This window comes from Prionailurus bengalensis, chromosome C1, assembly GCF_016509475.1.
Source record: "Prionailurus bengalensis isolate Pbe53 chromosome C1, Fcat_Pben_1.1_paternal_pri, whole genome shotgun sequence".
NCBI lineage: Eukaryota > Metazoa > Chordata > Mammalia > Carnivora > Felidae > Prionailurus > Prionailurus bengalensis.
The window spans coordinates 59,446,739-59,464,498 of record NC_057345.1 but is presented as its reverse complement, the minus strand read 5'-3'; the positions used below and the strand labels follow the sequence as shown (position 1 = coordinate 59,464,498).

Below are 17,760 nucleotides of genomic sequence, written 5' to 3'. Positions count from 1 at the left end.
GAAATCATGATACTATGATCTTTTCAGTCACTCTCCTAGATCTTTCCTTTAAAAATAATTTCCTGTATTTTCAATATTTAATATTTTGCTGCCATCTGAGAGGAAATGTATCTGTTCTGTCTAAGAAACAGACCCTAGTATTGAACAATAATAACACCTATCATATGTCTAGTGCCTACTGCATTTGATATAAATGAGTGTGTTCATAGATATTACATTTTATATATTTAAAAACCATTCTTACATCAACACTTTGAACCTGGTTTCATTTTTTTCATTTAACAGATGAAAAAACTAAGCAGTACAAAAATGTAAAAACATAATTCATACAATTCAACATAAGTATACAATAACTACTAAATGTATACCTATTAAGTACACAACATTATGCCCCATGCTTAGAATATAATGAACAGCAAAAGCTAGGAAACTTGCCCTAATGGAGTTGCACTCTAATGGGGAATATGGACAGTAATCCAAAGTCATACAAATCTATGAAAACTTATACCTGAAATGTTTTGGTAAAGAGAGCTTTTTGATGTGATAATGATTTGACTAAGTCAGAAAGAACACATTAACTCCATAGCATTACTAGAAAACTTTAAAGACAACTTTGAACTTACTTAAAATTACTGCATTCTTGCCATCTCCTAGGTTATGTTTTTTTTCTGCCATTCTTGACTATATTCCACATATACACTATGGGGAAAGATTTACTGCAACCCAAATATTTAGTGAGCCTAGGGGATGAAACACAAACAATAATCAATGCTGAAGGTGTGTGTTGTCCTGGAAGGCAGTTTGAGGAGGAAAGAGTGTGGCAAGAGACCATTTCACACTTCTCATCTTGGGACTGAGTCATATCAAAGGATGACTCCATTGGAAGTGAAAGACAGCTACTGTAGGAGACTGAGGGCATGGCTAAGCCCCACATAGATAGTTAAGAGACCTCTGGTCCAGGGAATCTCAGCTGAACTGAACCTTACATTTTTTTAACTCTCTATCCCGTTAGATTTACCCCATGGACTGGATCTGGTTTTCCTGGCATAGATACCACGTATTACTTGGTTATTTAACTCCACTGGTTCTATTCTTTGGCTTACTTAATTTCCTTGAACCACCAATGATTTATGACTTGTCTTTCCAAACTAAAATACAGTATCCTGGCTTCTATTTGATGATTTGAGTACCATTTTGGAATAATATCGATAGTCAGAAGACCTGGATTTGAATGTTCGTTCTACCACTTACCAGATGATGGAAGATAAATTAACTTAACTTTTCTAAACTTTTTTTTTCTCATCTGTAAAATGGGACTAGTTATGCTTACCTCCTAGGGATGCTATGAAGATTAGTCGACATACATTTGAAAATGCTTAAATGTTTTCTGAATGTCAATTTCACACAGTCTTAACACAAACTTTTTTGTACAGCATTGAAATTCTTTAGTGTTAGATTACCTCGGTCATAAATATGTTGAGAGCAGCTAACATTTTCCACATACATAAAGCATTCCTGCTCTCGTGGAAAAGACGAGAAATATAGCCATGATGCAGAAGCAAAATATATGTAAGCTAGAACTCTGTCACTGAGAGAGACATTGAGATGTGTCATGTAAGGACCTATATGATCTTGATGTCATCTTCATATTTTTAAGTGTAGCCAAGGTCCTTAGCTAGAACTGTGTCCATTTGTCTTTTCCCCACTTTGGTTCTTAAACCAGTGCCTTAAGCATAGAAGGAATTTAATCATCATTTGATGATGAAGTAGAACTTCATTTCCATTATGACTGTATCACCTGTGACGTTTTTACCATCACCCATGACTTTTTCTAAAGCTCTTTTTTGAGTTGTATCCTTAGCTCACACCACCTCTTGGAACTCAAAGCCTGCAATCCATTGTGAGAAGTAATATTCATTTTCTTTGTACATATATCTCTTATGAATCAAGAACTACCTTCTGTCCCCTGCTATTTTTGATCTCTGCTATACTATCACCCAAAAATCACTTAATAAGGCCATAATAATCTTATCCAGTTATACAGCATGATATATTATCATGTTTCCTTATAATTCTACTCTGATGAAAGATCAATCATCATTTAGTCCACCTCTCCCACTCCTATTTAAAGTATTTAAACATTTTAAATGTTGTTGTCTGATACACTTATTTATATTTCTTACATTAGCAATGAAGAATTTCAGTGACTATTTGCGCTTATAAGCTTGTTTCTCCAGAATATTTATTGTTACGCTTGACCTGGAAATGCGCAGAGCAAACAATAGTCCCAAAATGTGTCATCAGGCTGGATTTATATATAAAGTGAATGAGGTTTGGTATAGCTATACCACTTAGTTTTGCAGTCTTATCAGTCAGTGCCAATGGCTTGGTGGTCAGTTTTGCTGTTGTGATGTTGCTATGGACTCTTCTGTCCATCTTACTTACTGCCTGAGAGAAGCTATGATTGTAAAGTTTGTGAACATTTCATGGGTCAGATTTATAAGTATCTTTAAGTTATTAGTATGCTTTCTATGTGCTATTTCTTTATGACTGACACTTGAAAATATGGCTATTCTAATTCAGAACAAGTTAGTTGGTCAGGCTGTGTTACTTATGAGTTGCCTGCATCATCTGATGACAGGGCAGATGGCCTGCAGTTTACAGATTTATGAGGCATTAATGAAAAGCAGAAGGAAGGAGAGTGAGGGCAATGATCCTCAGTATGTGTCTTCATCCATCTGGGCTGCTATAACAAAACACCACAGATTGGGTGGTTTGTAAACAACAGAAAATTATCTGACAGTTCAGGAGCCTGGAAGTCCAAGATCAGGGTGCAAGCATGGTCTGAAAAGGGTCCTCTTCTAGGTCACAGACATCTTGTTGTATCCTCACATGACAGAAGGGGCTATGGGAGCTCTCTGGAACTTCTTGTAAGGCACTAATCCCATTCATCATGGTTTCACCTTTATGATTTCTAAGCACGTTCCAAAGGCCCCACCCACTAATGCCATCATCTTTGAGGTTTAGATTTTTGACATATGAATTTTTGGAGGACACAAACATTCTGATGAGAGCAGTATGAATAAACTACCATTGGCGGTAAATGTAAAGGACAGTAGGGTCCACAATAATAGAAGGATCTTACAGCCATGGGGTCCACTGAATGGTAAAATGCAAAAAACAAAAATGCCCAGGGATTTCTAAGCAAGCATCAAATGCTGCTGATCCACTTCTGAGGGTAAGAATTCCATAACCAACCACTAACCCAACACAATTGTTTTCTCTCTTCCTGTGGGAAAGGACTATGAGAAGACGTCTCTTATTTTGGATTCTAAGTCAATACAAGAATGATTCTCTTAAAACTTGAAACACTTAAGTATTTAGGGAAAAGAGAGAACTCCAAATAAGGCAATATTCCAGAGTTAGTTCTCTGGTTTTTATTGCAAGGTGTATTGTGAACTATTGCTTGAGTTGTCACTTCAAGATTTCACATCACCAATGCAAGGAACTCTGGTTTCAAACAAGTCTGGGATGGATGTGAAAAATTCAATGAGGCCAGGGTCATTCTGTTAATAGGCTAACATGTGCCATGTGCATGTTTGAAGGCTATCAAGCATTTTCTTTAATACAGAATGATACTTTAATTTGTCAAATATGTGTTTTTTGATAAATATTCTTTTTACAGACTATTCTCTTTACTATATCCAACCATTTTGGAATAAAACTATTTCATAAAGAAAACAATTGTCACCAATTAAAGAAATCTTTTATTATTTGTTTTTAGTCAAAGAGTAAAATTACATTCAGGACATACATGATGAGACTTATAAGTGTGGTTCAGATTTCTATATCCAGTAACTAAGGGCAGGAGTATTCATCTTAACAGGGTCCCCATTGTGACTAAAATCAACTCAGTTGTGTTTACAACTGTTTATATTTATGTGTCTGATTGATTCTGCTCTTCAACTTTAAGCTACTGAAAGGCCTTCAAAGATCTTGAAGAGCCTTCAAAGATCTTGCCCAGCCAAGTCCCTAATCATCTGGCATCAAACTCATCTTTGTAGCAATGATAAATTTCAGAATTGATTTGAATAGCTGAGAAAGCTCTCCACCCCTTGCGCCCACAGGATCCCTACAGGAAAATCACAGTACACCCTCAGAGATAGACACCATCTCAGAAGTCACTCTTCCTCAAGGTCAGCTTTACCAGCCATCTACTGGTAAAGACAGGTTCTTATAGGGTATTTTGAGGAGTCAGCACTTCTAAAATTCCCGACTTTAAAAAATGTAAACTTTGGACTTCTCCAGTAATCTCAGAAAGGTAGCTTCCTCTAGAGGGAAGAAAATCCCCCCAGGGAAGATACTTTTCTGTTTTATTGGCCATAATCACTTGCCAGCATGAGTGGAGCAGCAGGAGTCACGGCTGCTAACGTGCCACCGTGCCACCAATGTGGCTCTCTGATAAGGATGTTCACAGCAACCCCTGACCAGAGGCCAAAAATGGGTCTACACATACAGAGCGTGGGTGTCCTGTGTGATTTAGTAACATCTGGGGCTTTGCCTTCAGACACATTTTAGGGCAGAGAGTTGGAAGCCAACTCAGAAAGATGGTCTGAAGGAACATAAGCAAACAGTGCCATCAAGTTACTAAATATACTCCCTTAGAATTTTCTCCCCAGAGTCTAGTCGAATAAAGTCCCTGACTAATTTCTTCTTAATTCTTTAGCAGAAAAATGAATCTTAGCTTGGTACGTGTGGCACAATGGGAATTTAGTAATCCAGAGAGCTGCTGAGTCCTTTGGACAATGTGTCCATATGAGCACAAACATGGGAAGATAGATTTGAGCCCTAACCCTGAAGCTCTCTGGCCAATGAAGCCATCAGTTTTTATACATAGCATATAATATTGGTTAGAAATAAAGTTATTAATGTGATGCAGAAAAATATGCAATTATCACGTTGGTATTTTGGCATAAATGTTGATAGATTTGAAATATGAGACAGAGGAGTAAAAACTGCCATATCCTTGATATTTTATGCCTTATTTTGTTGTGTCATAGTTGAGAATCATTGGGTTTATTGCTCAAGTTAATGTTTTCAGTGTTTATTTAAGTCAAAGTTTTATTAATCTGATTAAGGTTTGAGTTTTGGATAAGTCAAATTCAGCCATTACATGAAATATAAGAAATTCCCAGGGTAATCAAGCATGGCTGCTTATTTTAATCTTCATGTAACTACAGTATATTTTGTCTAAATTCAGATGCAAGTCACATAATGTAATGCAAAGGAGTTCAACCTAAACTCTCAGGAGAATGCCATTTATTTGCATCTTCGTGATTAAAAAAAATATTTGCTACTAAAATTTGAACATATTAAGGAGGAAAAATACCATGCCATTCAGGCTATGAGCTTACATAGCCCATATTGTGATCAGCACATCATTTCATGGTAAACTTTGGGGTTAGTTAGGAAGATGTTATCATCTGGTTGGCATCGTCATTATAACAGAATTCATATTTAGAAAAAGAATGTTTTGAGGGGGCCCCTGAAGGGGGCTTACCAACACCTGTGTTGTGGGGATGTCACCCCAATTCTGCTGATCTATGAGTTATTTGTTAGGTACTATTAAGTGCTATGCAGGACTCAAATATAAAATAAAGCATGTCCATATGGCCCTGTCTTTTGAGGAATTTAAGGCAATTCTATTTATTTGGGTTGAAAAGACCTGTGTGCATGGAAACCACTACAGAGAACAATGCAAAAATGTGGCTTTGATTTTATGAATCCCACAGCAATTTCAAGAGAAACATGCAGAGAGCGGGGCGGGGGAAAGAGTCATTTAAGGAGCACTAGAGTAAGAGAGATAGGACACACAACAGACCTGAGTGCAGAGGGAAGGATCCAGCTGGCAGAGATACAAAGGGCTGATGACCACTGGGTGCAGATCAGGAAAAAAGTAAAGATGGAGGGAGCGTGGCAAGCCCTGAGAACGGTGATGCATTGCCAGCCTATTTGAGAGTGAAACCTCTGCCGGTAGGCCTGGAGAGAGAGTGTTGGGTCATCAGGGTGGAATCAGGTAAAACTGAAGCCTGTATTGAGGCCCAGAAAGGTTAGAGGACTCCCCCAGCACATTCCTCAAATGTGACTGAGACAAGACTCAACTTGGAATGCTCTTCTCAGTGCTATACTGCAGCTGTTTTCTAGGTGAAAAGCAAGTCATCTGTCTAGGTTGTATGTAGCAGCAGCAAAATGGTGTTGACCCTGGACTCAGAACATCTTATTGCAGTTGTGGGGTTAACTTGGATGGGGAGTTATCCAACAATGTTATCTGAAAAAGCCTAGACATATCTTAGCCAGCTTTTTAGAAACCATCGGTTTGTATTTTTAATGAAATCATTATATTTAATTTGCTTTACTCGTTCTTGACTTTAACAGATGAGACTCTATTGCTGTGGTGCATTTAATTTTCTAAAATACAAGTCAGCGTATGAAAAGGACATGTGGAAATCTCGGTTTAGTGTTTTGTAGAGTGCGAAGAATCCTGTAGTAACAATCCACAGCTGTCATACAGCTTCTCCTCCCCTATATCTACTCACGTAAGGAAAATATAATTGCACCATTATCACATTATATGCTAATACTAGTGTGGACCAAACTGTCTATGGGTTGCCATGACAACCTCAACTAAGATAAAACCAAAAATGATATTCACGATGCATATTAACCTAGAGGTGATTTTGTCTTCTAGGCTCTTCAATGGCCAACAAGGAATTATTATTCAAAACTTTAGCACAAGATCCATTCTCACTGTTACCAATGTGACACAGGAGCACTTCGGCAATTATACTTGTGTGGCTGCCAACAAGCTAGGCACAACCAATGCGAGCCTGCCTCTCAACCGTAAGTAACACAGTGTTGCCAGAATGCTCCCAGGGGCCCCTTGGCTCCTGTCCATCAGCAGAGATAAAACCTGAGAATGGTGTATGTTCATTTTTAAACTCAGCCTGATGTGACACATCCCTTACACGGAGGAAACTTGGCCCCTAAATGGTATGGGTGTTTGAGAATTTTATAATCCCTGTTGAAGTCCATGTGTGTTTAGAAAACTGTCTTACAGCTGAGAAAAGGGAAAAAAGATACCTAAATAATAAGACCCACTGAAAAATGTCTTCTGACTGAAGATGGTTTGGTGGGGTTTTATTTGTTTTCATTTTGTTTTTTAAAAATGTGTTCCATTATCCTTAAGCACTGGTTAATTTCCGTTGAATTTACTCTTGGTTGGTTTTCTTTAGGCATTCACCTTGTAATAGTGAGAATTTCACATGCCATATATAAAATGTAAGATTAAGTAAATCATCATGGACAGAATATTTTATACATATAGATAATGTTGTTACTCAAAACTATTTGAAATACAACCTAAGGTTTTGCTAAAATAAATACTATATTTCTAATGTATCTTGGTTCTCAAGGTTTTGCTAAAAAAGGAAGAATAAACATGAGGATTAGTTGGAGGGAGAGAAACCTAAGCTAATATTTTCTCCGACAATTAGTTTCAGTACTTTTTAAAAGCTGAGTAAACAACACATTTTCATAACTATAAAATGTTCCTGATTTTGAAGTGGAGTGTTTCTCAAAGTGTTCAAAGAAGATTGCAAAGAATATACAATCTTCTCATTTCCACAAAGTTAACTGAAGTCATCCTTATCTTTTATAGTTAATATCTTTATAGTACACTGACACGTGTATATTTATATTATCATAATATATATAGCTGTGTCTCTGAAAAATGTGAATATTGTGTAGTTCATCACAGACATGATCACTTCCATTTTGCAGAAACGAGCATGGGATATATAATGCTTCTACTACTTAAAAATATATTACAAAAAGTTTCATGATTTATGAACTTTGAATTGTGACAATTTAAGAGCCTCTGATGTTAAATAAAATATATTAGTTTGATGTTAGTAGAAAATAATCACTTGAAATGATTTGCTTTCTATATACTTTTAAAACAACATATCACTTATTATTCCAGCTTAATATTACTTACTATTTTTTAATACCCACACTCTGAAAGAAAACCACTGTTTGCCATGCAATAGCCATGGTATATAACAAACTTGCTTGAGTTTCTTCCATGAGGATGATTTATTTAGTGTAATTATGAATAATATAAACCATTAAAAATATTACAGAGCTACGTGAATTCCAATTTCATGTAAATATTGATATTTCTTTGGTATACTATTAATATTTTAAATGATTTAAATATTCAAGAACCTGAAAGAATTAATGAATTAATAAGGCAAAATAAAGAAAAATTTAAGGCTTATATAACACATTAACTCTTTGCTATTTAAATTTCTAAATCACATTCTGATTTTTGAAACAGAAACATTAATGAATATGACAGATTAAGAACAAATGTCACTTACTTAAGTGTTTGTTGTGTTCTGACAACCTTAACACAATCATCTGGAAATAATGCACTGCTAAAAGGGCTTCTAAACATGGTATCTTTAGAATGGTCTCTAATTATCTCCCTTTGCCACTGCCTTCCTGTATGTAGAGGTGCTATGGAATACTAGTGCAGTTTGATTAATTTATCAGCAAAGACATAATATGCAAATATTAACTGCAATTTTGGACATAGACCTAGAAGTTGAAGAAATGACTATATATTCAGATAACATCTATGACCTCATCTGAAATTCTTATTACACTGAGCATTTCTATTTTGTACAATGGTTACTTTTATAAATTTTTTATCTCTCCACGAAATTATGTTTGTTGAGAATATAGGATCAATACCTGGTTCATTATGTTATGGCCCATATCACCAAGCACAGTGCTTGTTATTTAATAGCTAATCAATAAATCTTTAAGGACTAAATGAATTTGTTAAACATTGGATAAGTGATTAAATGGCTAATGAATAAATGAATGAATGAACTGGGTTGTAGATGTAAAGTGTGTATTTGTAATCTCTAGATACGTAAGACAATACCAGGACAATTGTAAGGTACACTTACTGTGAGCTTCCTGTAGACCAGATACTATTCTAATCTCTTTATATGAATTTGTTCATTTAATTCTCATGTGATCCAAAGAGGTAAATTCTATAATTTCCTTCTTACAGATGAGGAAACTAAGATGAAAAGAGATGAAACGCTTGACCAAAGACAAATAAGGGACAAAGCAAAACGCTGAATCCCTGCAGTCTTGCTCCAGAGCCCAAGTTTTTAACTCTTACATTTCACTCTCTTGCTATGAACATAGAAGCATCAACGGAGTGAAAGATAAATTGTATCATTTGCAACATACTCTTCCAAAGCTAAACCTCTACATATAACCTTTGTCCTCATTGTGTTTTTTAATCGACTTTAATCATTTAGGATGCTATTCTTCAACATATAAAACTTTCAAAAATAAGTGGTTAGATGTAAACAACACATACCAGATATCAGATTTAAGTATATGAAAGATGAATGGGCTCAATGTTTGACTGAAAACTTATACAAAAATGAGACTCAGGGATATTTAAACACACAGTTTTATAGCATTTTAAATCTCTTTGGATGGTACAGTTACCCAACACAGGCATTGTGAATCTACAAACTATATTATGGGGGAAGGCAGCTTTCTTAACATTCATGTGATGTTAGCTTGAGACAGCACTGTGTCACTTGATAAGAATTTTTGTCATATCTCACAACGTCTATGAATGGGAGAGGGTTATAAGAAATATGAGTTGCCTAGTGTAGCGTTTATACATATAAACCCTCAAACTGATTGATAATAACGTTCTAACAGAGCTTTAGCCACTAGGAGTCAGTTCTCCATCCATAACTATATAGGATAAAACTTGGACTGATACAGTCTACTCCTGGTTTGTAATAACCTGCATTGTCTAGATCACCAAGGAAACAGAAGGCAAGAAGCTATAATTTGGAGTCTTTCTATAACTAAGACCATTAAAAAAATGCAACACTCTTTAGTGTGTGTGTGTCTGTGTGTGTACATGTGCGTGTGCATGTGTGTGTGTGTGTGTGTGTTTCATGTAAAAGCAGTCAAGCAGGCCTTGGTTTGGATCCCGGTTTTGCTGCATATTAGTCACATGTGACTTTGTGTAAGCAAATGCCAAAGTCTCACTAATTCATTGTTAATAAAATGAGGCCAATAATGGTTCCCATCTATGGGATGAAAATTAAATGGGATGATGCATATAAAGCATTTATCCCTCAGCCTGGAACAAACTAAGCACTCAATAAATGTTAACCATTGTTATTATATCATATCCTGTAAGAGCACTCAATTCAGTTCAGTTCAGTTCCAAAAGCAATATATAGGTTGCTGACCTTACTTGTTGACCCCGTGCCCAATACTTTACTAAGAGTTTAAGTGGTAATCTGTTACTAGTAAGCTAGGGAGAAGGCATGCAAATTTGAAATAATGTCCTAACTCTAGCTGTAACTGAACCATATCCCTTGGTCAGTGCATGAACCAGATTTTGTGGCACTAATTCCAGATTAATAAAGTTTGCAGCATAGAAGTTCAGACATCTAGGAGATGCAAGTAGTAAAGACAAAACTAAAAAAATTCTATTTTCAAGGTTCAGATAATCTCTTCAATAGCAACCTTTATTTGTCAAAAAATACATATATATGTATGTGTGTGTGTGTGTGTATATATATATATATATACTCTCTATATTGTACAAAAAACTGTTCTTAATGTTAGAAAGAAAAGGATTAATATATCTGGAACCCAATGCTCAAAGAGATCTCAGATGAATGAGAGGAGAGGGATAAGAAACAGACAACTGTAATGCAATATAGTAACGGTGGCATACTAGGACAGAGAAGAGGCTCTTGACCTGGCCTTGAGGGTCATGAAAGGACTGTCATCTAGATGGCTGATGAGAGTATGGCTATAAGAATTATAAATAATATGCACCTCAAAATACCTATTTAGCCACCATTGTGTGATTTTCGACAGAAGTTTGCAGAGTTCATTTAAGAACAGCCATGAGTACATTGTACACTGGCAACAATGAGAGAATGATCAACTCAGTCTCCGTGACTGAGGATGAGCTGTAGAGATGACCCTGAACAAAGGATGTGATTAGATTGAGCCTGGGTGTGGAATGGCTGGGTGGGGGTGAGGGAGAATACTCTAGTTTGAAGCAGCCACTGTAAAGACATGGCAGTATGGAACAATCTGATCCACTTGAAGACATAGTGGTATCTTTATATGGTTAGTTAGAGTAAAAGGTGGGAGAAGAGACTATTGAAAGATGATTGGACAAGTTGATGGAATTATGACAAGAAAGGCTGCAAATGAGCTTGGACTTTATCTTTCTGGTTTTGAAGAACTATTGAAGGATTTTTAATAAAGGCAGGATATAAACAGATTTAGTTTCTGAAAGACATTCTTAGTTAACATGAGTTCTAAGCCCAGGTATTAGACCTACAAGAAGATAATTGCACCCAAAAAAAAGTAGCAGAGGTGAGGGAGTGGCAAGAAATTAGGAGAGAGGAGTTAATGACCAACTGTGGAGAGAACAGGAAGGGAATTGTAGGAATCTAGATAACTCCCAACATTTAGTTGGGTGAAATTAACCGGGATAGAACGGGAGAGAAGGATTAGCACTTTCAGATTTGGGGACAAAGTAGAGATTGAAAGAAGAAAAGTGACTTTAATTTTGGACATACTCAGTTGGAGGCAATGTCCAGTAGTTTGCTGGATGTAAAGTCCAGAATGGAGATACGATTTGGAGGTTATCGGAGTGGAGGTGGTAGTGTCAGCAGTAAGCAAGATTTTGCATAAAGGCCACGTACACTAAAAAGATGAGCAAGGACCAACCTCCAGGTAAAATCAACACCAAGGAGTGTGCAGAAGAGTTGAAATATCCTGTAGAAGCTCGTAGGACAAGTGAGGATGAAGATGCCAGAGGAGGATCAGTGCCACAGAAGCCACAGATTTGTTCGACAAAAGGGACAGTCAGCAATGCCCAATGTTCCATCAGATCAGAAAAGTCTGAAAATCAGCCACTGCCTCTGACAACTGGCAACAATCGGTGATCTTTGCCAAGTCACTTTATAGAAAACTGGGAGTAGAAGTCATGAGGTTGTGGATTCAGGTGAAAGAAGTAGATGAGGAAGTAGAGACATGGGTAGTAAACTACTCTTTCTATGGACTAGGCTATGAAAGGAAGAAAACAGGCTGATGATCTGCCTTGATCCTTGAGCAGCTGGTCTGAATTGGCTTTCAATCTGATTAATAGGTCCAATGACTATATGTATGTCAACCACTCCCTGACCATCAAAGATGCTGTACTCAGTCTTTGGTGAATCGTACTTCCCATGCTTCTTGCTCTTCTGCAAGCTGCCCTCATTCTCAGTTTGTTAGCCTCTTTTCACACATGTTTCTTCAGTCCCAGAGAAACAAGAAAGGGCTTCGATTTAAAATGAAGTTACCTTAAAACCTTTTACCTTCGTGACCTGTAGGCTTTAGACTGTAATACTAAGAGGAACTCTAATTCTAAGCAGAGATGTTAGTAATTTCATTAATAGAATTACTCTAGATAAAGAATGTATGATTTCTCAAGTTAGGGGAAAGTAAAGTTTGTATTAGGAAAACTGTAGGAAACCTTGTGTACCATGAATCCCTCACTTTGAAGATGTTCTGTCCAGAAATTTCTGGCATATACTTGCATTAAAAATGTCTCTTGATGTGTGTGTGAGAGGGGGGGAGAGAAAGAAAGAGAGAGAGAGAGAGAGAGAGAGAGAGAGAGAGAGAATATTCTGTAGATCACTATAGATCAGCCTCAGAGAGCAAATGCTGTAACAAAATTACTAATGGATGACAGCATGCCAACTATTCATAGCAAAATTCCTTATTAAGTAAAAAATGAGAGATTCAGAATTATTTGAGATTTTTATACTATTTTTCAGTTGTGTTTTTTGTTTCCTGAACAGGAGCTGATTTCTTTATGTCTTCCCCTTAAAGAATATGAACTGAATGGTCCCATCCTGCCATCTATGGGTTCAATTCATCAGATTTACACCCTTATTTGATTAGTAATTTAATAACCAATAAAAGTCATTTCTATAAGTAAAATATGTTGTATATGCTTTGTTAAAAAAAACAGATATTCATTATAGGACACAAAGAATCATAATCTAAAGGCAAATAAGGAAAGAAATCAGTTAAGAAGGGAAAAAATCTTAGCCACACAAACAAAGTGCTTAAAATTCACATAACTTTAATTCAATACAACCTTCTCCTGAGACTTAATATACGAAAATATTTGGGACAATTCAAGCTTTAATATTAACAGAGTCTTAGATTGCAGACCCAAATAGATAACAATCATATTGCTTTAGTGTGTGGGTGCCAAACTCTTTGTTCATGTTCAGAAACTCTTTGTTCATGTTCAAAAGTGGGGTGTCAAATCTATTGCCAGAATATAGGTCCTAATGATGCTATAAGGTCTTCTTTTCTTGTGTGTGTGCATGTGTGTGTGTGTGCACATGTGCACACACGTGTGTATGTGCATTTATTCAAATAACAAAGCATTTGCCTCAGAAATATTACACATAAAATATTCAAAGGAATCACCAAAACTTTCTCTTTTCCCTGCCTTAGCAACCCTGTGGAGACAATAATGAAGTTCTAATTTCAAATGTTTTATACAATCATTGCTATTTAACTTTCTGGAATATCTCCTTTCATGTTTACAGAATATTTCTTCCCAGTCTATTTAATTTGATGGACACCTTCTCTTAGGGATTAAAAAAAAAAAAAAAGGGCACTAGCTGGTATCCAAAAGGAAAATGGAAGAGGCTACTGGGGAAAGAAAGAATGTAGCTGGCATAACAGTTTTCCCTTGTTTAGATCTGACTGAGGCAGGCAAACGTTATTTTTTTGACTGATTTGTTGAATGTGAAGCCAGCTGTGCCCTTGCAAGTAATATTTCAGCTCTCTGCTTGCTTCAAATGTCCCCACATGCCAGTAAGCAACTGTATGGGCTCTCTGTTACTTTCGCGTATTATAATGAACCTTGATTCCATGTGAAAGGTGATACCACAAATTTGAATGATTCATATTTTAGATTGAAATTGATCTCCCCTCCTGGAGCTTAAAAGAGATAGGGATTTCATTTTGGTTGAAAGAGGCAGTAATAAATTTAGACTTGGTGATTATTGAAGACAGTGTGCTATGTGAGCCAACTTGCTTTATCCTCACAGCTTTAAGATGTTAATGGAAAGCCTTTCCTGGATGTTCTAGTAATAAGTATTTTACAAAAATTAGGTTTGCAGTTGTAGGTAGATTTTTGATATAGTTATATCGACCTATTGAATGGCACTCTGCTAAACTGAAATATGCACATAGAGACATAATCATCATACAAATAATGGCTATATACAAATTTGGTGAAATGCAGCATGAGTGAAGCAAGAAGGTTTTTTCCTCCCTGACCTTATACCTAGAAGCTTTGTGTATTCTCAAGAAGCTAAACACAAAATAGCCATTCAGTGCCATGCATGAGAGATGATACCAACAGGTTGAAGTAGTGAGAATAACTGTAGGAACAGTTCACCAAATCGCTCCAACTGGTGCTTCAGTTCATGAAATCACCACTGATTTCATGTAAGAGCCAAATACAAATGCTAACAGAGCTTTGGTTAGCCATGTCAAATGACAGAACCTTAGAGCTAGAGTAGTCTCAGATATTACCTAGTTGGGTTTTTTTTTTTTTAAAGTTCTCAAAGCTGTGGATTCCTTTCCTTCCCCAGGGAAAACCTGATGCAAGTCCTTAATATATAACAAAGTTAAATTGGAGTTCATGTGGTTGGTTTGAAGGTAAACCTGGAAAATCCTATCTTTCTCCTCCATATCACACCACACAGTGACCCTGAGGCCTGTCAAAAAGCCATAGAGTTCCACAAAATTAGGTTTGAAAACTTTCATTCTTGGGGCGCCTGGATGGCGCAGTCGGTTAAGCGTCCGACTTCAGCCAGGTCACGATCTCGTGGTCCGTGAGTTCGAGCCCCGCGTCGGGCTCTGGGCTGATGGCTCAGAGCCTGGAGCCTGTTTCCGATTCTGTGTCTCCCTCTCTCTCTGCCCCTCCCCCGTTCATGCTCTGTCTCTCTCTGTCCCAAAAATAATAAAAAATAAATAAACGTTGAAAAAAAAAAAAGAAAAGAAAACTTTCATTCTAGACCAGTTCTTTCCCTTTATCGGTGAGGGAACTCAGTGTTATATATTGTCATAGCAGATCTAAAGCTAGAGCTTGCTTAGTTTGTCCTACTCGTGTTCCAGTGCTTTTTTCATGACAAGACCAACCACCAAAAGCTTGGGAATCAAGTCTGATTTGAAACCCTAGTCCCCCATTCAGGATGCTGGACAGTTCTCTTAGTCCCAATCTTAACGCTTCAATCATCTCACCTATAAAATGGAGAAAATAGGTAATTTTTACAGGGTTGTTGCAAAGATCAAATGATACAGGACATGTAAAATAACTAATGTAGGGCCTGATTAAATGTCTCTACTCTCTGGTACGGATGATCCAAACTTTGAAGGGTAGCTGCTGGAAGTTCAGCCTCCGTAACCTCAATAACTGAGCAACTTTATCTCACTGGCTATTTAAGAACAGCACTGGTTCTTTAATCCATTTATTCATGTACTTATGTCTATCGTTATGATACTGTCTTTTTTATTAGAATTATTAATTAAATCAGCCGTGCACATGAGCATTCACTTGTAATGATTGAAAAAAAAGTGGTCAGGTTGATAGAAAGGGTTGTACAGGATTAATTACTCTACTGATGTGTTTCTCTCTGGTTAAGAGGCAATTTGACAGCTGTATCTTCAAGCTACTAAAGCTACATATACATCCCTATAGCTGATACAGGGTCAGTAAACGCCAAAGGGAGGATGGAGCTTTGGTATTTGCTGTTGTCATTCATCAGCCTTGAAATGTAGCAGGTTTGTGGGAATTAGATACCAAAAAGATATTGAAAAATCAAAAGGAGTTTAAAAATTAACCATAAAATTTTATTACGGGTCCTAGCCTGAGAGTCAGGGAATGTAGGTTCTTGCCTTTACTTGGAGAAGTCCTTAGGTAAAGCCCTTAACTCACTGGCCTCAGTTTCCTCATCTATAAAATGCAGAGAATAAAATAACTACCCAAGTTCTCTTTCTCCTATAATGCTTTAAGATTCTAAAAAAAATCTATATATGTTTAAAAGAAGCAGTTTTATGTATTGATTGTTATTAAAAACAGTTACACTTACTCCTTAACAAAGTAGAAAGGCTGCCAATATTTTTCCCTTCTGTACATTTTTGTCATTGAACTCAAAATTATTTTTTATTGACAGAAAAAAATGTATTTTAATGTATTTTGCTCTGTGGTGAGTTTCCATAAAGTTTAGCTCAATAGCACTGCTGGCCTAATCATTTTGTCATCTCTACAAAGAATTTTACTCTCCAGGGAAATTTCCTTTATGTTCACAGTTTCAATTCTGTTGGCCAATAACCTATGAAAAGGCACTAGAATAGATCTTCTTGCTTGCTATTTCACAAAGCTCTAACCCTTATAACAAATTAGGCCAAAATGTGACCTCGTGTATATGGGAGTTGTGGCTATTAAGATTTTGTAAAAATGAAAACGTGCCAACATTTCCAGCTTGACAAAAAGGTATTCCCAGTCTCAACCTTCAGGATTGCCTTTGCTAGTCTTTTCCCTGACAAAGCATGTTGGAGGCCCTGTGAGAGATTTCCGCTCCCATGATTTCTCATTAAGTCCCTGAGAGCATATTTACCCAGCATGCATTATTTTCCCTGTAGCTGTGCCTGGATTCGAAGCATGATCTAATAGTTGGAGCACATGATAAGCTAGCAGTCTGAGCTTCTGTCCCACCTCCACTTTGGTGCTGTAATTTCTTTTTCTGAAAAATTCAAGTGTGGTCTCCCATATAATATTCAGAGATATAAGTGAAGAAAATGATTATTATGAAGTGCTGAGTGCCATTATTATTAAAATTCCCATTTCTCCTCAGGCAATGTGAGGCATAATTAATAGAGCACATCACCAAAAGAAAAAGTAGAATGAAATAGGGTTTTTTTCTGTTTTGATATTCCAAATAAAAGAAAAAAGAGGAAGAATTAATTGTGAAAACAATGATATTTTAATGGGCCAACTTTCTCTAAAGCACTGTAAATTCTGTTTTAGTAGCCATAAAACTGCTGGGGAAGAGAGTAGAAATGGTATGTCCTCATTGAATGCATCTATTCAGTATAGAATGGATTTCTTTACTTATAAATATAATTTAATTGAGATTTCTCTCCAGAGACACATATTAGATACCTGCTCAGTATGTACTTAAGTAAGATATGAATAAATTAACAAGACGTGATTTCATGGAAATGTTATTTCACCTATGGCATGGCCAGAAATTTTTAGTAAGTTGGATCTTTCCAATTTTATCTCTCTCTTTTTTTTAACAAGCTTTCTCTTTCAACTATTTTGAAGCAAAGAAAGAACTTGAGTAACCCAGCTCTAAAATGTGGTATTAGATAGTTGCATGCTCTTCAGTTTCCTTTCTTTGATTTTTTAAATCAATCCAATTAGTGCATATGTGAAGCAGCCTAATTAGTGAGGCAGATCATAATTCTTGTCAAAGAACCATTAGAGTCATTCTCAGTCCACCTAGAAGGAATTGCAAGTTTTGTAAAACACTTCATAAG

At 36.5% G+C, this 17,760-nt stretch overlaps 1 protein-coding gene across 1 annotated transcript in view; it reads left to right on the top strand.

Annotated features, from left to right (window-relative positions):
* Positions 1-17,760, top strand: part of NEGR1 (neuronal growth regulator 1) — an 841,588-nt gene that overhangs the window by 660,989 nt on the left and 162,839 nt on the right. Inside the window, exon 6 of the mRNA XM_043575275.1 lies at positions 6,749-6,900. Coding sequence (XP_043431210.1) covers positions 6,749-6,900 — 152 coding nt within the window. The remainder of the gene's footprint in view (positions 1-6,748; positions 6,901-17,760) is intronic.